The sequence below is a fragment of the Antedon bifida genome, chromosome 4 (assembly GCF_963402885.1).
Source record: "Antedon bifida chromosome 4, ecAntBifi1.1, whole genome shotgun sequence".
In the NCBI taxonomy this organism is placed as follows: domain Eukaryota; kingdom Metazoa; phylum Echinodermata; class Crinoidea; order Comatulida; family Antedonidae; genus Antedon; species Antedon bifida.
This window is the reverse complement of record NC_136229.1, coordinates 29,686,962-29,713,137: the sequence shown is the minus strand read 5'-3', so window position 1 is coordinate 29,713,137 and position 26,176 is coordinate 29,686,962. Positions and strand designations below refer to the sequence as shown.

Here is a 26,176-nt window from a genome sequence, read left to right as displayed (position 1 = left end):
CACTACAAGTTGGTCATCATACGATGGATATATGTGGACCACAGAGATACCATCAAATTGGGGTGATTTCTGCGTCAAGTTTAACTACTATTTGAGTAATGTAAATGATCGTATAGAAATACATCACTATCGTTCGTTTGATTATGGGGTTACATACAAACCTTTCTTCTTTACAAGCACAGCATGGAAGCTAGGACATGCTAGCTTTACCACGAGTACTCCTATCAACCGTCTGCAATTCTATGGGAGAACATATAGAAACATTGTAGCAATTAATAACGTTAACATCAGTAGAGGAACATGTGAAGGTAATGTGTTCACAGTAGGTTAATAATTGACATATAAAACAAACTACATATAACAATTAATGGTGCCCTCTATAGATAAATAAAAATGATGAGCAAAGAATGGAACTGATTATAAGGATGATGACGAATATGATGATGTTGCTGAGGCTTTATTTTTGAAAGTAAAACAATAAGCAAATACATTTAGATCGTAGTTTCATTTCATTGATTATTCGGTCTATTTCAATATATTATACATAACAAAACCAAACTGAAGTCGGGAGACCAGGGTCAACCTAAGTGAACTTAATCACTGTAGCTGAGCCGGTTGACACAACCTAAAGAGTTCAGAGTATACAGTATACATTTTCCAATTCGCGAACGATGAACATACTCTAGCTGCTATAATTGTTTACTTGCAAACACTTCTTTATACGTGCACAATACTAATCATGTACAAAAGAGTATTACACACATCAAATTCAAATTTGTACCAACCTAATTTATTGATTTGGCTAATGTCTAAATTAGATAATGATATATGTTGGTTCTATTATAGAACCAACATAATAATAAATAATATAAAAATAATAAATATAATATATACATTAATAGAATCATTATTTAATAATTATTGTCAACAATTGTAATTTAATACAAAAATAGTAACCTCTATATAAGTAATGTATGTAATTTCATTTAAATGTTTTACATTATCATTATGTATACTTTTACATTTTCTGGATTTAATAGATTGTGTGAAAAAAATGTATCTAACAACAGGTGACACTATCAACGTAACATCTCCATATTACCCAGAACACTATGATAACAACCAATACTGCGAGTGGACCGTGGAAAGTCCGCAAAATACAGGAATTCTACTCACTGTTTATGACTTAGAGCTTGAGAGCTGTTGTGACTTTTTGAATATCACTTATGTTGACACCATTGGCAAAACATTGACTGAATTTTACACAGGGAGAAATGTTTACAACAGTATTCTCGCTAAAACGTACTTAAGTATAACATTTCAAACTAACAATGACGGTGTTACCAGAGGATTTGCTCTACAACTAAAAGTTATTAACATAGGTATGTTTACATTTTATTTGACACATTAATAATTAATGTTTCAGATTTTACTTTTTTAGCAATATCATCTAAACTGTTTTTTTTTTTGGTAGAGTGTTCTGGCTATATGTGCTTGACTGGTAATCGCACGGGTGTATGTCTAGATATGTCTTTAGTTTGTGACGGATCCAATGATTGTGGTGATTGGTCTGATGAAAGACATGGGTGCACAAATCGTGAGTTGTTTAGTATAGAAAACAGCATCTGGAAACATTATCAACAAAATTATTTCGTGGACCAGAATTTAGATTTCGTAGTATTGAATATCTTGTTCTATCCATTACTTCAACTCACGATAGGTTGCATAGTTAAAAACAAAATCCAACAATCAGAAAACAAATCAAATCGAGCAAAGTAGCACATTTCGCCAGGACCATACTACGTCAATCTATACTATTGTAAACCGGCCCCGAGACGTTGAGTGTGGTTATTATTGTCATTTTAGTATCAATAGTATACTAACACTAAAAATACGCGCGTGTAATTGGTTAAAAATAAGTACTTGCTAGTTGCACATTTCTGGAATTCCAGGGCCATACTACGTCAATCTACATTATTACTCCAGTCCGAGGCGTTGGGTGTGGTCATTTTCCCAAATAAAAAGTCGTTCTTTACTAAAAAATAACACTAAAATACGCACGTGAAATCTAATCGTCAAGTCCAATTGGAAGATGCTTCATCAGAGTTTATGTAACAGGTTGAAATTAAAACAGACAGGCAAGAAAATCATTTTAGTATTTTACCGTCCACCCAATTAAAAAATGTTCATAAGTTTATAGAATCTATAGAAATAAATATGCAAACAGTGACCTATTGATTATAGAAGATTTTAGCCTCCGTGTAATCGACCGATCAGCTGAGCCGAACAACACGAAAAGTGCAATGGATGATCATCTCATTGGACAGTTGTGGACTTTTGCAATGTAATTGCCATTCTACTCGTGTCAATACGATTCTTGATTTAGTTATCTTATCTGGTAATATCGCTAGAAATGTTTTATTTCCGACCAAAATTTCTGATTGAATATAATGTGTACTCTAATATTTGAAAATTATGTACCGTGGCATATTATTGATTTTAAAACTTATGTAAAATGAGGCTAAGTACGAACTCACCGTAAGGTTACGAATAATTTTTTTTATTTGTTTGTTTTCTCCTTTTTTTTCTCCTTTTTTTTCTCCATGTAATTAAAATGAAATACTCACAATTCAAATATAGGACTACTAGACATTTTAAAAATTGTATACACATCCAACACACCAATTACAGCATGGATTAAAACGAAATGAAAGCTACATCTCTATACTACAAACCACCGAAAAATACAGCTCCAATATTTGGTGATTGTTCAATATTGGTAACGTTTTAGTACATATTTAGCGGAGCCTATTATACCGGTCGGGTAATGGTCAATTATTTACAATTATTATAATATGATGATGGACATTTTTGTCAAATTAGGTTCTATAACTTGTAACTTTGATGTTGATATGTGTGGATGGGACCCGTATCCGTACATTAGTAATTCGTATCGGAATACACCATGGCAACGATCAAACGAACGAATTGATGATAAATTTGACACAGACCAAGGTAGATTTTTTATTTTTCTGATATAGTTAGAATAAAGATATAATGAATATAAAAATAAAACAGACACATTTCTTGTTTCTGCCTCAAAATAAAATATTTATTATACGAGTACTTTCGACCATAGGTCATCATCAGGTACTGATAGAATATTGGTAAAAGACGAATACATATAGAAAAAGGGTACACTAGAAAACAAAGAAGTTTGAATATACATATAAATGTATACAAAGTCTCAGTGCTATTATAATTCTTAGTAGTCAGAATCGACTAAATTATTCTGACTATGCACAATTTAAACTGATTTTATAGTGCAGGTGTCATTAATTATAAACAGAGCCAATAAAAACAATTAGTTTTGCTGAAATTGAAAATAATATTCATTTTAGATAATGAGAATATTTTTAAAGAAAATTTCCTTGAGATTAATGTTCTGAAATGTGTAATAAAGAACATTTAGTTTGTGGATAAATTGTTCAATTCGCGAAGATAAAAATAGGTGCTACTGTAGAATTGTTATAGAGCATATAGCACATACCATCAGAGGAATATATTTCAAACTTCATATTTTTTTATTTGTAACCATAGCTAAATTAGGTAATGATCTTTGTGGGTTTATATGCTAATTTAAGCTTTTGTTTGGAATGTTCTGACTTTTTTATAGAACAATATTATTTGCATAAAAAGAATAAATCTTTTTTGACTATTTATATTAATATCGTCAAATGATTATATGTAAACATTAAGGAAATTTAATTAATATTATACTTCAACAAGCTGAATATAATAACATTCTTATTCCAGACACGATGTAAAATATAATGTACATTAACCTTATTTTTTTTGCAGGCGATTATTATGCTTCAATTCAACATTCGTGGTACCATGAAGATGGATATATGTGGACCACAGAGATACCATCGAGTTGGGGTGATTTCTGTGTTAAATTCAACTATTATTTGAATGATACAAATGGTCATATAGCAATTGAACACTATCGTTCGTTTGGAAATTCGGTTAATAACAAATGGTTCTACTTTACAAGTAGAGAATGGAAGTTAGGACATGTTAGCTTTACCACGAGTACTCCTGTTAACCGACTGAGATTCTATGGGGAAACATATACATATGGAAACATTGTAGCAATTAATAACGTTGAGATCAGTAAAGGAACATGTGAAGGTAAAATGTTAATAGTGAAATGCGTATAGTTTTAATGATTTGAACAAATTAAAGAATTACATATACCAATGATACCCTATAATGATAATTGAATGATGAGCAAAGAATAAAGCATGCTTAATGATGTTTCTAAAATAATAATATAAATTGCAAAGAAAATGTCCTTGAGGTTTATTTTCTGAAATGAAATAATAAAGCAAATTTAGATTCTGAGTATTCCAATTCGCGAAGATGAACATAGCTGCTAGAATGGTTATACTTGCATACACTTCTTTATACGTGCATAGCACCAGTATGTGCACTAGAACACACTATTACAAATCAGAGGTGGTGCATATTTAAAATGTGTACCAACATTAGCTATTTCTCTTAATTAGATGATTTCTTTTTATAGAACAATATTGTTTGAATATTCAATTCAATTTTTACATTTATTAACGTCCAAAAGACAAAAAGTAACAAAAAACAACAATGGCAAGAGACAATAAAGAAAAATGGACGAAGGAAGATCCCAGAAAGATGTGAATCTTGTGACGGGATTGCCTTAACAAATTACTTAAAAATTGGAAATTGGAAAAAAACAAATAAAGTTAATAAATTAATTTAAAAATATAAATAATATATTCTGTATTATACAGAATCATAATGTATTTCTTGATTATTTATATTAATGTATCGTCAATAGATTATGTAAACATTAAGGAAATTTAATTTAGATATTATACTTTGATCATTATAATTATTAACTGTAAAATATTTCTTGAATTATTCAATAGATTGTATGAAACATATTTACTTAACAACGAATGATGTTATCAACATAACTTCCCCATATTATCCAGAAACCCATAACAACCAATACTGCGAGTGGATCGTGGAAAGCCCGCAAAATACAGAAATTCTGCTTACGTTTTATGATTTGGAGTTACAGAGCTGTTGTGACTTTTTAAAGATCATTTATGTTGACTTACTTGGCAATACCGTTACTGAATTTTTCACTGGAAAAAATAATAACAATATTGTAGCTAAAGGTTACTTAAGTATAATATTTCAAAGTAACCATAATGGTGCTAACAGAGGATTTGCTCTACAAATGAAAGTTATTGACATAGGTACAGTATGTTCACATTATATAATTATTAAAGCAAGTTTTCTATTACATTATTACTGTTTACAAACATTAATTTGTTTCAGATTGTACTTTTTCATCAATAAGAAGTTTTAAAACGTTTCTTTTAGAATGTTCTGGATATTTGTGCTTTAATGGTTCTCGTTCTGGTGTTTGCTTAAATAGTTCAAACGTTTGTGATGGAACTAATGATTGCGGTGATTGGTCCGATGAAAGACATAGTTGTACAAACCGTAAGTATTATAACTAGATGGTACGATACCATCTAGGTCGTGCCCACAGATGGTTCTCGAATACACAGTAATTCCAGCGAGAAAAACAAATGTTTTTTTTGGCACTCATTTAAACAAACTCAATTTGTGTTGTGTATGTAACATTATGGTTGAGGGATGGGGAATAGGATAGGTACAAAGTACCGAAATATTTTGTTAAAGTATTAAATCGCATTCTATTTATTGGTATATTATTTATAGGCCTAAAAAACATGGTTAAAACTGTCACTGTCATAGTCGATTGAAATATTAAGGTACATGAAACGTTGAGAAGCAACTGTCAGTAATAAAGTTTATTTGTATATTATGTGTTTATAGTCTAACAGTATGGCCTACCCGGCCACATTCACAGTAATAAAGTTTAGTTGTGTATATTATATCTAACAGTACCAACACTCACAGTGACAAATTTGCGATTTAAATGGCGATCAAAAGTGGTTAATACCTATTTACAGTATTGTACAGCATTGCAATACTATTTATGTTTATTCTCCAAGGGCCCATAAATTTACCTACTTGTGTTAAACCATGGAGGTAGGCCTATACCTCTATGGTTAAACCAAATAATTTGGAATGTTCCATTCATCGCAAATCAATACATTTCTATCAAAATAGTATTTTTAAAATAAAATCGGCCTGTCTTCAACATTATGATGCTGAACTCGAGCTGTTCAACCGATTTTCAGCTTATTATCGTAGGAGGAGATAGGAAAATGCGAAGCATTGAAACAGGGTTACATCAGGTGGTTAAAATCAGTACCGAAAGTATGAACCAACTTTATATACCATCGAGTAAAAATTCTAGAAGTAAGACGCTATTTACCGAATTTTCCCTTACGTAAATTTATATATAGATAAAAGGAGTTAGGATTTGTTTATTATTTGAGTATTATTAACATAATAATATTGTAGTATTGTTGTATAATTCATTGTCATTTTTATCCCAGTCAATAGGGTGAATATTTCAAAAAGATTCAACAAAATACACTAGATAATAAAAAAGCTCAGATCCGTACAAAAATGGTAAATGGCGCATAGTAACAGATCTAATGCACAGCCTCTTTCCACTCAAATGTCTAGATGTTTAGGATCGCATACAAGTTATAAATAAAAATAACCGTCGAGAGGCTCTCCACATAGAAATACTTACATAAAATAAATTACACAACATAAAAAACATGAATTCTTAACATTCTGCAATTGCAATTTACATGATATTTATTTACATAGAGCTAAAAAAAACCTTTTAAAATCCCTAATCTTTGTAAATAGCGAGGCATTTTTAAACAATTAAAAATAAACTGTGTGATTAAAATATTATCAGATGGCTATATATAGGTAATATAACTTAATTTTACAATTCTGATTTTCATTTTTCATGCTATAGCTAAAATTATCCATGGTATACCAACCAACTTTTTTCATTTTCTAGGGAGTCACTGTATATGGTTAAACATTGTTAAACTCCTGACGACTGAAACAAATCTGTCTGGCTTTTATATCAGAATTTTACCAAATGTTGTAATTTTAAAAAAAATCATGTTTTTTCGTCGTGATTTCTGTTACACATTTACATTCAACCAAATATTATATTTTTAAAATGCATGCCTGTACCTGAGCTTTAAGTCATATCGTTATTCGTTTTTATAACCTTTTATTTTACTGTTTATAATGTTGTACATTTTTACCCGGGACCTCTAGCTTGCGAGCTATTAGAGCTTCATTGATTCTTTAGAAGTCCTAGAGGTTTTGTTTTTTTGTCGAAGAAATAAATGAAATTTAATGAAAGTTTGGCATTTTGTCAAATTAGGTCCTATTACCTGTAACTTTGACGTTGATATGTGTGGATGGAACACTTATAATGATCCATGGCAACTTTCCGATGAAAAAACTGATGATAAACTTAACCCTGGTCCAGGTAGGTTTTTTGTTAGAATATACAAATTACAAAAGCCTAACTAATACCAGTAGCTTCCATAATACAAGCTTGCGTTTGTCGATACACATTCCATTTAAAACTGTTGATATCTAACAGTAATCTCAGTAAGACAACCTGATCCCATAAGAAATAGGCCTACTACTCGATTACTTTGGTGAAACAGAGTAAAAGTGCTGAATATAATTATACTCATTTCTACGTTTTTCTGCAGCATCACCATTTTAATAATATTTTAAAATACCCCCCCCCCCCCCCCCAGTAGTTTAAACACTTGTTTCGTTATTATTTTACAGGCGATTATTATGCTTTCATTCGGTCGAATACATATGGATATATGTGGACCACAGCAATACCATCGAATCGGGGTGATTTCTGCGTTCAGTTCAACTACTATTTGAGTGATGCAGATGATTATATACATATTAGCCACTATCGTTCGTTTGGTAATTGGGTTAAAACAAACAGTTCGACTTTACAAGTAGGGAATGGAAGCTAGGCCATGCTAGCTTTACCACGAGTACGCCTATCAACCGGCTGAATTTCTATGGGAGAAGATATAGAAACATTGTAGCTATCAACAACGTTAACATCAGTAGAGGAATATGTGAAGGTAAAGTGTTAATATCTGCAATGCGTAGTTTGAATGATTGAAACAAATTGTAAATTGACGACATTATATATAACAAATAATGTCGTATAATGATATATAAGAATGATGAGCAAAAAATGAAAATTATTATAAAGATTATGACTATGATGATGCTGCTAAGATAAGAACAATTGTAAAAATATGTGTTAAGCTTTATTTCCTGAAATTAAAATGATAAAGCAAATTCAGATTCTTGTTCAGATTATGTAATAACTCATTAAATTGTCCAACCCGAGAAGATAAGTCTAGCTCCCTGGAAAAATTATAGTTGATACGTCTTTATACATGTACAACACTGAAAATATACAATTTATTATAGGTAGATATTTATAAAGTGTATCCAAATAATTTATAATTTGGCTGTTAGTCAAAATTAGAAATGATGTATTGGTTTATATGTTAATTAAAAGCTATATCTTTAGAATGGTCTGTCTTTTTCATAAGATAAGTAATCAATCTTGTTTTAATGATTTGAACAAATACAAATTATATATACCAGATGACCTAAATATTAAAAAAGATGAGAGCTATTATAATAAAGCTTATTATAAAAAAATGATGATTATGGTTATACTGCTGCTAAGACAAAAAACATTGTAAATAAAATGTCATTGAAGCTTTGTTATCTGCAATGAATTGATAAAGTAAATTTAAGTTTTCCAATCCAAGAAGATGCATTCCGTAGCTGTTGGTATTGCTTTACTTGCCAATACGTCAGGAAAATAAATATAATAAATTGAGCATATTATTATACATCATAAGTAGATATTTCAAATTTTTAAAAACAATTTGATAACTTTGCTATTTTTCTAAATTAGATAATAATTCATGTTTGTTCAATGCTATCCTAGATTTGGAACGTCTTTTCATAAACGGTCCAGAACACAATAATAATAATATTGATTCATGAAATTTACAATTGAATCAACAGAATCATTGATCTTTCTTGAATTTATTTAAATATAATCGTTATGTTACCTATACAATATTAACACAAGTATTTTTTTATTCAATAGATTGTCTGAAAAATTTGTATTTAAGAACACGTGATATTATCAACATAACATCCCCATACTACCCGGAAAACCATAACACTCAATACTGTGAATGGATCGTGGAGAGTCCGCAAAATACTGGAATTTTACTAACGTTTTCTGATTTGGAGCTACAGAGCTGTTGTGACTTCTTGAATGTCACTTATGTTGACATAATTGGCAACACCATAACTGAATTTATCACTTGGCGAAATATTTACAACATTCTAGCTAAAGGCTTCTTAAGCATAATATTTCAAAGTAACTACAACGGTGCTAACAGAGGATTTGCTCTACAGGTAGAAGTTATTGACATAGGTAGGCCTACAGTATCTTCACGTTTGATAAGTATGATACAGTTTTCTATTACATTGTTATTGTTTGCAAACATTAATATTGTTTCAGCTAGTACTTTTTCAGCAATAACATTTATTTAAAATCTTTTCTTATAGAGTGTTCTGGATATTTGTGTCTAAATGGTTCTCGTCCTGGTGTTTGCTTAAATAGTTCAAACGTTTGTGATGGAACCGATGATTGCGGTGATTTGTCTGACGAAAGACATGGGTGCACAGAGCGTGAGTTGATTAGGGAAAAAGCATTTAATTCATTCATTCATATTTTTATTTCGGAATACCATGATAACATAATTTAAATCCATACCAAAAAAGAAGCTGAACCTAAGAAATCATTGTACAGATAAAAAAAATAAAGATAATTGAGGTTGTACAGAATAATAGACAAAATATTATATAAAGTCAATGCAACAAGTATAGGCCTATGCATTTTTGACACATTAGGAACGTGGCGATATACTGAAAATTGAAACGATGAAGATAAAGTAGACCGGTATGTTATTTATAAGAGGGTCGTGTAAATTTGTCGTTAAAAGCAAACTGTTAAAATGGTTAAAAATGCAATCAATTGGACCTTATTTATTTATTTACTTATAACAGAAGATAAAAGAGCATTTAAATTAAATAAAACTTCGGTATTACTTGTTAATTTTTTGAAAAATTGTTCTAATAGTGTTCTGGATTAGAAAACAATATCATTTTGAAAAGTTTGATTTTATACTTAAGTTTTATGATTTTGTTGTCAAATTAGTTCCCATAACTTGTGACTTTGATGTTGATATGTGTGGATGGGATCCGTATCCGCAAAGCAGTTCGTATCGGTATTCACCATGGAAACGTTCAGACGAGACTCATTATAACATTAACATTGGTCCGGGTAGGTATTTCGTTTTTGTTTTTAAGCTATGATATCAAATAAGAGTAGCCTACACACAAGCGTTTATTCAGAGTGGAGCGTTTAGTCGAATAAATACGATACTTTTTTTTTATTTACAGGCGATTACTATGCTTTCATTAACAGTTCTGAATTTAGGTACAATATATATGGATATATGTGGACCACAGCGATACCATCGAGTTGGGATAATTTCTGCGTCAAGTTCAACTACTATTTGAGTGATACAAATGATCGTATAGAAATACAACACTATCGTTTGATTGATACGTTGGTTGCAAACAAACGGTTCTACTTTACAAGCACAGGATGGAAGCTAGGCCATGCTAGCTTTTCCACGAGTACGCCTATCAACCGGCTGAGATTCTATGGGAGATCATATAGAAACATTGTAGCAATTGACAACGTTAACATCAGTAGAGGAAAATGTGAAGGTAAAGTATAATATCGTAGTAGTATATATTGTAGGCGATTTCTATGCTTTCATTGAAAATTCTGCATCTCGGTCGTACTTGTTTGGATACATGTGGACAACTGAGATACCATCAAATTGGGGGGATTTCTGCGTTAAATTCAACTATTATTTGAGTGATGCAAATCATTATATAAGAATAAGCCACTATCGTTCGTTTGATTATTGGGTTAAAAACAAACGGTTCTACTTTACAAGTAGAGGATGGAAGCTAGATCATGCCAGCTTTACCACGAGTACTCCTATCAACCGTCTGATATTCTATGGGATAACACATGAAAACATTGTAGCAATTAACAACGTTAACATCAGTAGATGAACATGTGAAGGTAACACGTTAAATTGTATAATAACACTATCGTTTGTTTGATTACACCAAACAGTTCTACTTTACAAGCACAGGATGGAAGCTAGATCATGCCAGCTTTACCACGAGTACTCCTATCAACCGTCTGATATTCTATGGGATAACAAATGGAAACATTGTAGCAATTGACAACGTTAACATCAGTAGAGGAACAATGTTAAAAGTGTACTTTTAATCATTGATAAAAATAAATAAGGCTTACATGTATACAATTATAATGATATTTAAATATAATAAGCAAAAAAAAAATGATTGGCGGTTTGTGAATTAGAAGTTATATTTCGAATGGTCTGTCTTTTTTATAAGATAATTAATCAATCTTGTTTTGATGATTGGAACAAATAAAAATTATATTAACCAAATAAAGATTAATTAATTATTAAAAAGATTAGCAAATAATAATGGTCATTATAAAAGATGATGGTTATGATGCTGCTAACACAATTAACATTGTAAAGAAAATGCAATTGAAGCGTTAGTATCTGAAACGAATTTTAATAAGTTTTCTAATTTGAGCAGAAAAAATCAGTAGCTTTACTGGTCAATACGTCCTTATACTTACCGAAAACTCAGTATGTACAATAAAGCATATTAATATACATCATAGGTATATATTTAAAATTGTGACCAACAATTTGATAACTTGGCTATTTTTATAAAATTAGATAATACTGCACATTTGCCTAATATGCTATTATAGGTTTGTAACGTTTTGTCTTTTTATAGAATAAACGGTTTTTTTTCTTGAAATCAAATAATAATAATTCAATTAATAGAATCATTCTTTCTTGATAATTCTGTATTATTATTTTCGAAAGATGATCACAACATTTTTTGTTTGTATTTAAATATAATTATTATATCACCAATAAACTATTAGCACAATTATTTCTTGATTCAATAGATTGTCTGGACAAAAGAACACATACTGTTCTTTATTTTATTGAAATATAACATTATTTTAACTTTAAATACTAATTTACGTATTTTTTGATTTAATAGATTTCGTGAAAAATATTTACTTAACAACAAGTGATGAAATCAACATAACATCCCCATACTACCCGGAAAACCATAACACTTATTACAGTGAGTGGATCGTGGAGAGTCCGCAGAATACAGGAATTCTACTCACGTATTATGACTTGGAGCTACAGAGCTGTTGTGACTTCTTGAATGTCACTTATGTTGACATAATTGGCAATACTATAACTCAATTTTTCACTAGAAAAAACATTTACAACATACTAGCTACAGGTTACTTAAGTATAATATTTCAAAGTAACTATAACGGTGCTAACAGAGGATTTGCTCTACAGATGAAAGTTATTGACATAGGTACATTTTAGTTTTATATTTTTTTCCATTTTTGTTTATTATTTGCACATTTAATTACGTGTACTTGTTTCAGCAATTCCATTTAATTATAAAAATAGTTATCTTTCTTGTAGAATGTCCTGGATATTTGTGTTTAAATGATACTCGTCCTGGTGTTTGCTTAAATAGATCTATAGTTTGTGATGGAACTAATGATTGTGGAGATTGGTCTGATGAAAGACAGTGCACAGACAGTGAGTTAATTTTATATGAAGCTCTGGATATTATTAACATAATGACAGAATTCCGTAGTATTGAAGATGTTTTTTTTAAAATTCACTACTTAAACTTCCAAAAGGGTGCATAATTAGTTTAAAATACAATAGGCAATAAATAGGCCTTACGTAAAATCATAATGCGTAACCTCTTCTTCCTCACAATTATCAAATTTCCAACATTTCTTGGAGTACAGAGATTGCATACTTTTATTTAATTAACAAGAATGAGTAAAATGAATAATAAAGGCATAACATTTTTTAGACTAAATTTTAACTAGGTTTTTATAATTTACACTAGATTTAAACTCGTCACTGTGTGATGAGTTCGAATTATCAAGGAAATATCTTAAATAGAAAAATTTATTTGTATTGCTCATTGTAAACGAAGGATGTCATGGCGTTTCCATATGGATTCTTAAACTTCTATTTCGCATTTTATGTTGATCTACCCAGGGTGATACACTGCTTTGCCAACGATAATACCATTCATTCAGTTCATTTTTTTTGTATTAATATTACTGGTCCAAACTGTTCAGAATATATTTAAAACATTGCTAGTTTACCGCCTTTCAAAAAGAAAATTGATTTTGCGCATTTTTGTTATTTTTAAATGCATGTTCGCGCTTTTTTTTTTGCGTGGCATGGCAATTTTATTTCAAAGAAAGTCGACCTTGAATATTACACTTTTGTATAAAAATAAACTGTCTTTTGTTTTTTAATTTATAATCAATTATGGAAATCTATAAAACCAAGCGTAAGTTTCGATGATTTTGCTTTAACGTTTTATTATTTCCAGATTCGTTATTATTGTTAAAACTTATGAATTAAAAGCCTTTTCTCTTATCTATGTATATATTTTTTTATTTTAGTCTCTAGCGGGTTTCAAATGTAGTCAAAACACTTACATTTACATTTATGATTTAAATGTGGTTTCAAGGCTGAGCCTTTAAACCCCTTATCATGCCAACACATGTAATTGTATTTAGTGCGTCCTTTTTAGGTTTCAATAATTTGTAGTAAATAGTGATTTTAAATGAAAATTTCGATTATTTTTGTGTTTTCCGTGTTTTTTTTGTGTGTAAAATTAGATCTTATAACTTGTAACTTTGATGTTGATATGTGTGAATGGGACCCGTATCCGCAAAGTAGTAGTAGTTATATTACTCCTTGGCAACTATCAGACGACACAACTGATGATAACATTAACCCTGGTCCAGGTAGGTTTTATGTTTATGTTTGTAAGTTACTGTAGGCCTATATACCCTTCTTAGTAATTAAAGTAGACATACTACAAAGCTGTCTGTATGCTAAACAACTTTGAATTCAGTAAACAACAATATATCCGAAGAAATATTATTTTGGTGAATCACCCGCGTGGTTGATAGATTATACTCATTGCATATATATTTTTTATATTCTTGTCTTTTTGATGTTTTATTCGGTTTTTTTATGAGATCTTGTATTTTTTGTATTCATGACTTTTTATATATTTTTAATTAAATTGTTTGAGAGCTTGTTAACGAAACGAATTTCCTTTTGGACCAATAAATTTCTGTATTCTGTATTCTGTATATATCTGTAGCATGTCTTTTCAACACCATTTAATTTTAAAATTAAAAAAAAATACGCTTGATTTTTAAACAGCATACTTCTATTTCTTATTTATAGGCGATTATTATGCTTTCATTAAAAAATCTGGATCTCGGTCGTACATGTATGGACAAATGTGGACCACAGTGATACCATCGAGTTGGGACAATTTCTGCGTTACGTTTGACTTCTATCTGAGTCATACAAATGATTATATATACATTAAACACTATCGTTTGATTAATACGTGGGTTACACACAAACGGTTCTACTCTACAAGTAACGAATGGAAGCAAGGTCAAGCCAGCTTTGCCACAAGTACTCCTATCAACCGTCTGCAATTTTATGGGATCACATATAGAACTATTGTAGCTATCAACAACGTTAACATCAGTAGAGGATCATGTGAAGGTAATTTATTAATATAGTTTAAAGTAAGAACAACTTATAACAAATATACATTATAATGATAACTATAAAGATGAGCAAAAGATAAAGATGATGACGAATACGTTTCCTGGCCTATCACAACTTTTTTCTAATATATTCTTTGTAAGTATGTGTTTTAATATTGATTACGTCTACGGCAGGCCTATTATTGATTGCTGATATGTCAAGATTATTCTCTGTACTTTGTTGTTTTCCCTTTAAAATATCCTATTCTAATTACTTTAATGGGACACTTAATCAAACTTCACTATTGATGTTTGTGAACTCCCATCATCTCATCATTTAAACGATTTAACGCAAAAATTATAGTAAATCATGCATTTCCGTCGTCTAACTTTCCATTGACTGTAATACTAACTTAAGTATTTCTCAATTCAATAGATTGTGTGGAAAATATTTATCTAACAGCAGGTGATGTTATTAACATAACATCTCCATATTACCCAGAACACCATGATAACTACCAATACTGCGAGTGGATCGTGGAAAGTCCGCAAAATACAGGAATTCTACTCACGTTTTATGACTTGGAACTGGAAAATGGTTTCGACTTTTTGAATATCACCTATGTTGATATCATTGGTAGTACTGTGACTGAATATATCACTGGGACGGAATATATCACTGATCTAAATACTAACAACTCTATTCTAGCTAAAACAAACATTAATATAACTTTTGTAACAAACCAATGGGGTGTTAACAGAGGATTTGCTCTAGGACTGAAGGTTATTGGCATAGGTATGTGTATTTGTAGGCATTTTTTTTTCAGATTAAACATACATGTATGTAATAATGTATGTTTAGGATGATATTTTTTTTGTTTTTTTCATTTAATATAATTAGAATATATGGAATAGTCTTGCATAACTGGAAAAATAGATATCCATATAAACTAAGAAATCATGTTATTGTATTGCATTTCATTAATAGATAATAAACCTCCAATAATTGAATGTCCAACATATGTTACTTCAAGCAATTACGTCGGAGGAGGAAATGGACTATTAAAGGTTAGCACAGATATAGGAAGTCCAAATGCCACTGTCACATGGGATCCTCCTATGACAAATATCGATGAAACCGGGGCTTTAGTTTCGTCTCCATATGAGTCAGGTGACATGATACCAATCGGTATTCACACAATCACATTTACAGCAACGGATTCTTTTGGCAATAGTGACGCCTGTGAATTTGATCTGCAAGTTGAAGGTAAAATATATAAACCTCATTTTTTTTTAGTGTGAGCTACTAGTCCATTCATTGATTACCTTACGTCTTGATTTATAATTCGTTTTTTTAGCTAACGAATAAACAAAACAAAACACTACTGCACGTGTAGTGAGTGACCAATTTAAAATCACTGATACTCTTAAAGTATGGCATTGTTCAGTACCGCATTTTCTATGAAATAGTTTTATCTTAATTCAAGTGTAGAGTATAAACGAAATGGCTCCTAATTTATTGTGGAATTGATTAGGCCATCGGTTGCAGAGCGCAACCTTTGGTTACTGCTTCATTAAACTACGCCGCTCACAGTAATATAGCAGCCACAGTTGCTCAACGAATATCAATCCATCCGTGTAACGGCTTGCTTATTGCTTGTTCATATGATAAATGTATACCATCGTAACTGTGTTATATGTAAACATTAGTAACCCTTGTTTAATCCTGTTATATTATTAAATAGATAATGAGGATCCAGTCTTGGTTTGTCCACCTAATATTACAACTACTACAACAGATGGTTTAAATCAAGCGTTAAATTTCAACTGGACTGATCCAATAGTAATTGACAATTCTGGTGAAGATATAACACCAACGTCCAAGTACAATCCTGGAAATAATCTATTTGATATTGGTAGCACTGATGTTATATATGATGCAGTTGATAGTTCAGGCAATGCAGGAACATGTACCTTTATAGTTACCGTTAATGGTGAGTAACCCATCTCCCATCCTATCGTGTCAACATTAGTTAATTTAAACGTAATGATAATATAAAAAATTAATTATTGTATTAAACGATTTTTTCAGCATGTTCTTCTTCAATATATATTTTAAAAGTTAGGCATTGTTTTGAATTAAATAATATAATCATGTTTTAGATCTAGAAGTTCCATAACATAGAAATTATTGTATATAAGTGATGCATTTCTACCTTGATCTTCTCCACTGTTTTGAGTATAAATCATTTTAATCATTTTAATTATTATATTATATGAATGTTTTAGATTCAGAAGCTCCAGATATTATAGATTGTCCAATTGGTATGGTTGTTTACACAACAACTGGTGAGGCATTTGCAATAAATGTCACATGGATGGAACCAACAGCTACTGATAACTCTGAACAGACTCATGTACCAGTAGCAGACTACACTTCTGGTGATAATATATTTGCAATTGGTGACACAACAGTCCAGTACAATGTCTCAGATTCAGCTGGTAACTTCAATGATAGCTGTAGTTTTATTATCACTGTTGAAGGTAAGGTAGGAGAATGCCAAAAAATAAATTAATAATAATTAAAACACACATTGATGTGACTCGATGACTCATATAATAGAATTATATAATGAAATACCAGAAATTGATATGTATTGTGATATCCACAAACTATTACGTTGATTATTTCTATTATAAATTTACATTTAAATAGTAATTTCTAATTATTACATATTAATTTGTATGTATCTGTTTTGTTATAAAATGTATACTGCATTGCATCAAGAAACTATTATTTTATTTAAACTAATGAGCATTATTATTCTCTTCTCATCTGTATTTTGGCTTATCGAGAATACCTTTTCCATTGTGATTGTCAAAATTATCTTAATATTTAATTGAATTGATTCTACCGCAATGTTCACGTCACACTGCGCGGTGGTACACTCAGAGCAATGTATTAATGTACAGTAAACATATTATATGGTTTGTTTTCATTAGATGAGCAAGAGCCAGTATTCAAATTTTGTCCTGAGAGCATTTTCACAGAAACTGATCATAGGTCATCTACTGCAAGAGTAAGTTGGGACACTCCTGACATTGAAGATAACTCAGGCCAAGTGTCACTAGTTGCGTCAACGAGTCCTGATAGTTCGTTTAATATTGGAACCTCTCCTGTTATATACACTGCTAGTGATAACAGCAATAACACGAACAAATGTGAATTTAATGTCACGGTTGAAGGTAACTTGGAATAATTTTTTTTTTATTTGGTATATTATTAATAAAAGATTACAATAATACTTGTTAATACTGTATAATAATGTAATTGTACCTAAAAATAAATATTTATAATTACCTAATATCTGTACAGACCAAAATAAGATGATCTAGAATGCAAATAACAAGCCTATAAACATCTACTTTACCAACAATTCTTCCATAAATAGAACAAACTGGAAACAAATAAAAATAGAAGGCGTAATAATGTTGGTAGACGTAATTATGTTAAGATACAATCAGTCTATTGGGTTTTAAATATCTCTATACCGTATTATATGTTACAAATGTCTTTATAATATTATTTTTCAGTCTCAGGTGAAGATTTGATTTTTTTTTTTTGTAGATAACGAACCACCGGTTTTAGAATGTCCTGGTGACATAATTGATATAGCAACTACCACATCTGGAATTGCTATTACTTGGCCAGACCCTAGGTATATTGATAATTCTGGAAAATCTGTTATATTAAGTTCAACAAGTAATTCTGGAGATATATTTACTTTTGGGACGCATACCGTAATTTATACTGGATTTGACCAATCGCAAAACAGTGGTACATGTAAATTTGAAATAAAAATAGGAGGCAAGTATTTTTGTTTAATGATGTATTTGATCAAACAATACTGCTACTTAAAAAAATACCTATACAAGCAGCATAGTATGGACAAAGTGCTACTAACCAAATCGGCCACAGAAAAACTGGCACAAAAATCAACCTGATGAAGAATGGAAATAAAGAGTTTTTTTCTAATATAACCAAATGAATGTGTTGCTCTCGTAGAGCGCTTCGGCTAGCATTTCCATTTGAATATAGTAGCAAATCAATACAACATTAGGAGGTTGTCGAATAGGAGTACTAGGCCTACTACTGCACATATGGGATAACGCTTTTTTTTTTCAATAAAGATTCGTGTACTTCTTCACCATGTCAAAATGGAGGAACTTGTGTACAGTTGGAAACGAGCTTTGCATGTAGCTGTCCTGTATTATATGAAGGCAACTTATGTGAAATACTACCAGGTATTAACTAAACTTTGAACTTTGCTAATTTCTCAAGGTCTAGGCTTATTATTGGATTAGGACATGCATGAATGATATAAATGATACAATTAATAAATCAAATGTTTGTACACTAATCATATTATATGTATTATACTGTATAATTTAGGTGAACCAACAGCAGAAATTCAACCTTTATCATTAAGTGCTAATTTAAAAAATACAGTCACTTTCCAATGTATGGTAACTTACTCAATTAATTGGCGTTGGTATAAAGACGACATCGAACTCCCATCTGAAACACAAAGGCTAAAGTTCCTCACAATTAATGAAGTTGGTCTCGAAAACCAAGGCTATTATTACTGCAAAGCATTTGGAGTATCGCCACATGATGGCGTAACAGACATATCAATGAAGGCAGTCCTTGTTATTACAGGTAAACAAATTGCATTATTATATGTAAGATAATAGTGATCCAATTGCAAAATAGGGACAGTTACATGGATTGTCAGTAAACTGCACTCAACTCAATTGACTTACTTTGGTATACTTCCATCCAATCGTTATGACCATGAAGAATGTATGACTAGTGCAGCTAATGTATCTGTATTCATTTCGTTGTGATGTATTGAGGTACAATGTCTAGACTTCGTATCAGAAAAGCAGATATTGTATGTATGTGTATATGGAACTGCTGATTTCAATGTTACATTAAATAATTTATTATAATAATATGTTTCCATTAATCCTTAGATGCATTTACTGTACCAACAGTATTAACTTTCAAGAATTTACAATTCACGTCTGCATTAAACAACCCTTCCTCGGAAGAATTCAAAAACACTTCAACTGAAATTGAAAACTACGTAGGTTTTGTTAAACAATTTAGAAAAGTCGTTATCTGTATTTTGACCATCCCACCCCACCTCCTCTTCTCTAAAATCATACAAATACTATGGTCTGTTGCTACCAACAGGCAATACCTATTTAAGTATTTATTTTTAGCTGTGTATTTTTGACATGATAAACACCTATAACCTTATTTTTCCACAGTAGTGGTGTCAACATAAATTTCATAACCATGCCGAATTACAAAACAATTTTGTTTTATGAACTTATTATTTTTTCTTGTTTTCAGTTAACTGAGAGTATAAGTATAACTGATATATTTGTTCAAGTTCGTACACTACGTTCTGGGAGTGTGATTGCTAACATCAACATATATAAACCAAGTGCAGACCAAAGTTACAATAATTTCAGCAAAAGTTTATCAGGAGAATTTAAAATAATAGGAGATAAAGGAGTTATAGATGCTGATAATATTGTCATATTTAGCACGGGTAAAACATGTTTAAATGAGATTTTAAATTACTTGACATGTAACTTCTCGTTTCCATCCTGATTCAGAATCGTTTCCCAATAGATGGATAACATTTTATGAGATAAACAAATATTATGATAACCTATTTTTCGTATCCTCTCCCTCGGTATCAACCATTTATATACATTAAACACTTACATTACTAATTGTTTATTTTAATGTTTTTTTTAGATTATTTTAATCAATAATAAGCCTGTATACATTGTTTTTATTCATTAGAGAATTGCAATGTAGAGATAATAGATGGATTAACATTTGGGCCTGCTGGTGTCGGTCAGAATACACCATCTGAAGAAGTTTGTCCAGAATCTAAAATCAACTGTAAGTTGTATGATCGTTTTAATTATTTTCCTGTTTTGTGGATTGATCTCTTTCATATATGAAATAAAATGTTGATAAAAAATCCTGGAGGATTAGATGGCACCACGTACGTTCCTGCTACTTCCTGATATTTGTGATGCTGTACTTTGACAGCTTGCATGAGATTAATAAAACGAGACAATAGGCCTAGCGTCTTCATATTAAACATATTCAGATGAAAGATATTCATAACAATGTATTACATGGCTGCGGTGTGTTATTACATTATTAGTATATGCCTCAAAAAAATCTGTATTCATCACAGAGTGATTATATTTTGTCATAAATAGATGGTATGCCTCTAGGCTTGTGTACATGCTCTAGTGATGGACTATCAGCTGCTATGTGGCGGGATGTGATTTTGCAAGACTGTGGTCGAGATGCTACATCTGATGAACTTCTAGAAAGGTTAAATATGGTCTGTGAAGAAAGTGTTATATTGACTATTACAAGTACTGAGATCTAATTGTAATGAATTAATTAATAATAATTGAATAATTTATTTATTTTAGTTACTTTTTTTTTTTAGTTCATCGTGTTTTACTAAATTATTATTATATTGTAATTCATTTTAGATCACAGTTACTGAAGAAAATGCAGAGGAAGTAATTACTGCAGTCAACAACATTACAACAACTGAATCAGACACTATTACACCAGATGGTTTGGAAGCAACTGCAGAAATTATTGAAAGTGTTACTTCTGTAAATTCAACATCTGCTGAAGTGAGTTTATATTTTGTTTATATACATTGCAGTATAAAATATTACATTTGTAAACTAGAGTTGTCCATGTGTATTATTATTATTTATTTGTTTTAATTTCCGTCCAGGTGACATCAACATTAGTTGGCACTGTTGCTAGTCTGTTTGAAGTAGATGATAATGTTCTTTTAGAGAGTCAGATGCAAACACAAGCTCCAAGTAGAATTGTGGAATCCCTTGAAGAACAATTAGCAGTTGTTGATCTTAAAAACGATAAATATGAATTTGTAACCAGCAGCGTAGCGGTGCAAGCTCAAAGTGTTAAAACAAATGAACTTGATTACGCTGGGATTGGAATCGCATCTTATCAATCTGCAGATACTAATGCAATAGTAAATGTGACAGGATTTAGTAAGAAGGATGAGCTGAATAATGCCGCATCTGTCAGTATTTACATTCCTCCAACAATTACTAAAATGTTTGCAGCCTCCAATGGTAAGTGGTCAAAATGACGATTATTTTGAAATACAACATGATCAGGATCATCATCAACGTACTCGTTATTCATAATGAATAATCAACACACAAGTATGACATGACTGTTCCAAATGTTTCAAAGAAACAAAAGTTTACAACATACATTGTAATTATAATGTATGTTCGGATTTTTCATCAGAAAACTTCCCTTTTAATGATTTATTTGATTTTTTTTTAAACAGGAACATCTGATTTTCGTGTGGTTACAGTAGTTTATAATGACAGTTCACTATTTCCAACAAACCAGTCAAATAATGCAACAAGAACCAATGGTCAGATTATTTCATTGTCAATACCTGGAGTTAAACTGAACAATTTATCAGATCCAATTGTCACAACATTTATACCTGCTGAGGTAATTAGACATTTCAACATTACGTTTTATTATTATAACCGGCCGGTACATATCTGTCATTGGGACATTTAAGAGCTTAGTGGTACGCATAGCCTTGTTGATTGAACCTTATATAGTGCGGTTCTCTTTTAAATTGAAAGTTGAGATAATATGCTTACAACTATGAACAGTTTGATCCGACTCTTTCTATGTTACCATGTTTTATTACAAAATAAAAAGTTTGATAAATATATTACATTTCAAGTCTCATTCTGTAGTCAGCAGATATACTTTTAGTACATCATGACTAGTTGAAAGCAGGAATATTAGTTGGTCAATAATTGTTAAAATTACCTCATTCATTTATAATCATTCCAATTTCTTTTTATTTAGATATCCAAAAAAAATAATGAGACAGCCTGTGTGTTTTGGGATTTTGAACTTGATGATGGTAATGGTGGATGGTCAAGTGCTGGATGCTACTTAGCTAATGGATCGTTGGATGGCAGTGACAGACAAATTTGTCATTGTGACCATTTAACAAATTTTGCAATTCTTATGGCAAGTTATGAAAGTTCTATAGCAAACGTAGCATACAGATAATGCATTTCTATGAGTGCTATGATTCAAATAAATTCATGAGAGTGAACAAAAAACGACATTAGGTTTTAATAGAATATTTATTGAACATCATTAATCATCCCAATTTTTATGTACTTGTTTTGTTCTTATTATTCAACTTCTCATTAACTCTGTTAGTGAAGGATCTGGACCAACAGGTAAACACCTCTAAAACGGTCCAGTCGGTCCAGTCCCAATTGCACAGTGGCTGTGTGTGACAGTGGCTGTGTTTGTGTGGACTAGTACACTACTTTTCTCGAAAGATATACTATGTTCTTTAAAGTGCACATGAGCTGTGTGTACACTGGACCTACGGTTTATATCCGAGAAGTTCTCCATGGTTCTTCCACCAGAACCATAAAGCGAGTGAGCGAACTATTGCCGATGTTATGGCTACGTATTATGGTTCCATTGTCTTAACCGCTCGGCCACTCACTCGCCTGTTATTTGACACTACAGTATATTAGTAAACATATTATAAATCCTTCAATAGTTATACAATGATGAAGTATATTATGATTTTAATAGAATATTCATTGAACATCATCAATCAAGTTATTAGGTGCTTCTTAATAATTTTTATAGTGCGACACTACAGTGTATTAGTGAAAATAGTATTATAAATCCTTCAATAGGTATACAAAATGCAGTCCAGAAAGGATTGAATTATAACAATATTATGGTTTCTCAGCACCAGACTGAACTATAGACAATGTGGTAGGCTTGTAAATCCATTTAAAACCAGCCGAACTCATATCAAGGCTAGTCAGTAATGGTACCGCTTTATAAAAATTTAATTGTATTTTTCCATTTAGAATTTTTATCCAGAAGAAGATCCACCGATTGTTGCAAGGTACATCACAAATATTGGTCTTGGTGTTTCAATCGTTTGTTTGCTTGCAACTTTAGTCTCTTTTACAATCAACAGGTAGGATCGAAATTAATTCATAACATTTATCATTACAAGTTGGAATTTGTTTTTTTTTAAATTACAATGATAATAATATTTTAATTAGGTAATGAAGTTAACCATACAAAAAGTAGCCAAAACAATAATATTTATGTTTATTAAGGGAAACTTGTTTTCACAATAATGTATAATATAGCTAATTATTGTGATCTGCAAATCTTGGTTTTACTCAGAAACAACTCATATACTTACTAAGTATTGAATACTTTTGGTAGCTAGATTGGTTTAAATTAAAGTACACATTTTTATTGAACTGCATTTTTTGTATTATTTCCTACTATAGAATAAATCGCAGACTACATCTTAGATTAGGGACAAAATGGTAATCGTTCTTCATTCGTAAATTTCAACTAATGAAGTTGACTCTGTGTTTATAAAAATGAGTTTATTCTAAAATGATGAGAGCTCCTCCGTGTTTACAAAAATATAATTTGTTCACAAAAAGTTTTGTGAAATGTTTTGAAATATATTAAATTTACGATTAACTAATCTTTTTTCAATTTAATTGTTCAAAACTTTTCATTGATAACATTCTTATCTTTTTATAAACAGTTCAGTTCAATGTGATGACAAAACAATATTATACATTTTCAACCTCACAATTCACTCAGGTTAAATTACAGATGCTGTTTCATTTTTTTTTAAATTTCAGAAAGCTACGAAAGAGTAAACCAAAACAAATATTATGCCACCTGTGTGTATCACTACTCTGCTTGTATCTGATCTTTCTTGTTGGGATTGACAGAAAAGATAAAAAAGGTCCTTGTACGGTCATTGCTGGACTGATTCACTACTTTTTGTTGACGTCTATGTTTTGGATGTCTGTGCAGGCTATTAACCTGTATTACTTGATCGTGCAAGTTTATAATACACACGTTTCTAGGTTTTTCTTAAAAGCCTCTATTTTTGCTTGGGGTAAGTGCACAAACATACAAAATTACAATTATTAGCTAATGTAAACTAACTACATGATTAAAAAGTTTGTTGTCAAGGCATGTTTTCAAATGGAAACCAACTACTCGCTAAATTGATTCATTGGGCTTACTTTTTAAGTTATACATTAGGATGTGTGATTATCATTATATATACATTGATTGTTTACAGGTCTACCAGCTGTGATTGTTGCTATTACTGTTGGTATTGATGTTGACAATTATGCTAATAAAGACTAGTAAGTTCCGCAATACATATGTTGATACAGCAAGATAATTTTATACTCTATTATAATTTCAAAATTGTAATCTATCAGGGAAGAGTTAAATTACATAACTCTTCCCTGAATATATTAATATTTGTTAAATGAGTAAACCAACTCGCAGTTTTTCGATAATTCGACTAACCTCATAATTAAAAAACGGTTTGATTTATCTTTTAAGTGTACTCATCCTTTAACTACAACATATTGAGTTTCATTTATGGCAAATTCTTAGATTTCTTATTTCTTTTTCATATATTTTCATTGTTTGCAAGTTTAATTCAAATTTTCTTTAAAATGAAAATATATATTAAATTTAATGTTTTAGTCGTTCTATAATAATAATAGAATATACCACTTTAAAACTGAGTGTATTTTTGTTTACAGCTGTTTCCTTGTTGTAACCCGTATGTATTACAGCGTAGCATTACCTATTGCAATCGTATTACTCTTTAATACGATTGTGTTTATTATGGTGTTACGCAGCATAAGTAAACTTGGTAAAATAACAGCACAAGCTCACGAACACAACAGAAGCAGGCACTTACTGCAGAATGCAGCGTGCATATCAGTAATTATGGGATTGACATGGGTTATTGGATTCTTTGCAATTGGTAGTGCCACCAATGTGATTCAGATACTCTTCTGTATCCTGAATTCTCTTCAAGGGTTTGCTATCTTCGTTCTGTATTGTTTAAGAAGTAAGGATGTTCGTAGTTTCTGGACAGAAGAGGTGCGTAAACGATTTAACGGGGTGTCTTCAACACTTAGAGGAACCAAAAGTAGCTCTGTCAATTCCAGTGCAGGTAAAACTACTTCCTTTGGTTTGAATTCGTCTAAAGGAGAGCAACCGAATTCGGATTTTAAAACCAATTCAAGTAACAACCAAGAATATGTTGCTTGATT

At 30.9% G+C, this 26,176-nt stretch overlaps 1 protein-coding gene across 5 annotated transcripts; it reads left to right on the top strand.

Annotated features, from left to right (window-relative positions):
* Positions 1–15: 15 nt before the first annotated feature.
* On the top strand, positions 16–26,176 carry LOC144841529 (uncharacterized). 5 transcript variants are annotated; one of them, XM_078697891.1, is made up of 29 exons: positions 3,911–4,194; positions 9,200–9,535; positions 9,670–9,792; positions 10,322–10,447; positions 10,567–10,899; positions 12,307–12,642; positions 12,756–12,875; positions 13,988–14,116; positions 14,568–14,900; positions 15,321–15,680; positions 15,873–16,151; positions 16,630–16,878; positions 17,174–17,428; positions 17,888–18,130; positions 18,513–18,752; positions 19,076–19,189; positions 19,338–19,604; positions 19,922–20,034; positions 20,307–20,508; positions 20,769–20,870; positions 21,200–21,327; positions 21,485–21,634; positions 21,742–22,108; positions 22,333–22,505; positions 22,878–23,045; positions 23,921–24,033; positions 24,728–24,990; positions 25,180–25,246; positions 25,658–26,176. In XM_078697891.1, exons 1-29 carry the CDS (start codon positions 3,912–3,914, stop codon positions 26,172–26,174), a joined length of 6,489 nt encoding a protein of 2,162 aa, XP_078554017.1. In that variant the 5' UTR covers position 3,911; the 3' UTR covers positions 26,175–26,176. The 5 variants fall into 5 exon arrangements, with proteins under 5 accessions (XP_078554021.1, XP_078554017.1, XP_078554018.1 ...); XM_078697892.1 differs by lacking the exons at positions 10,322–10,447; positions 10,567–10,899; XM_078697895.1 differs by lacking the exons at positions 3,911–4,194; positions 9,200–9,535; positions 9,670–9,792; positions 10,322–10,447; positions 10,567–10,899 and adding an exon at positions 16–308.

What these genes read in the sequence shown, in the direction of transcription:
- LOC144841529 (XM_078697891.1), top strand. Translation starts at nt 3,912, where the DNA reads ATGTGGACCACAGAGATACCATCGAGTTGGGGTGATTTCTGTGTTAAA. An exon ending in TAACATTAACCCTGGTCCAG is followed by an intron (nt 14,117 to 14,567) that starts GTAGGTTTTATG and finishes TCTTATTTATAG; the next exon opens with GCGATTATTATGCTTTCATT. An exon ending in CAAATTTTGCAATTCTTATG is followed by an intron (nt 23,046 to 23,920) that starts GCAAGTTATGAA and finishes TTTTCCATTTAG; the next exon opens with AATTTTTATCCAGAAGAAGA.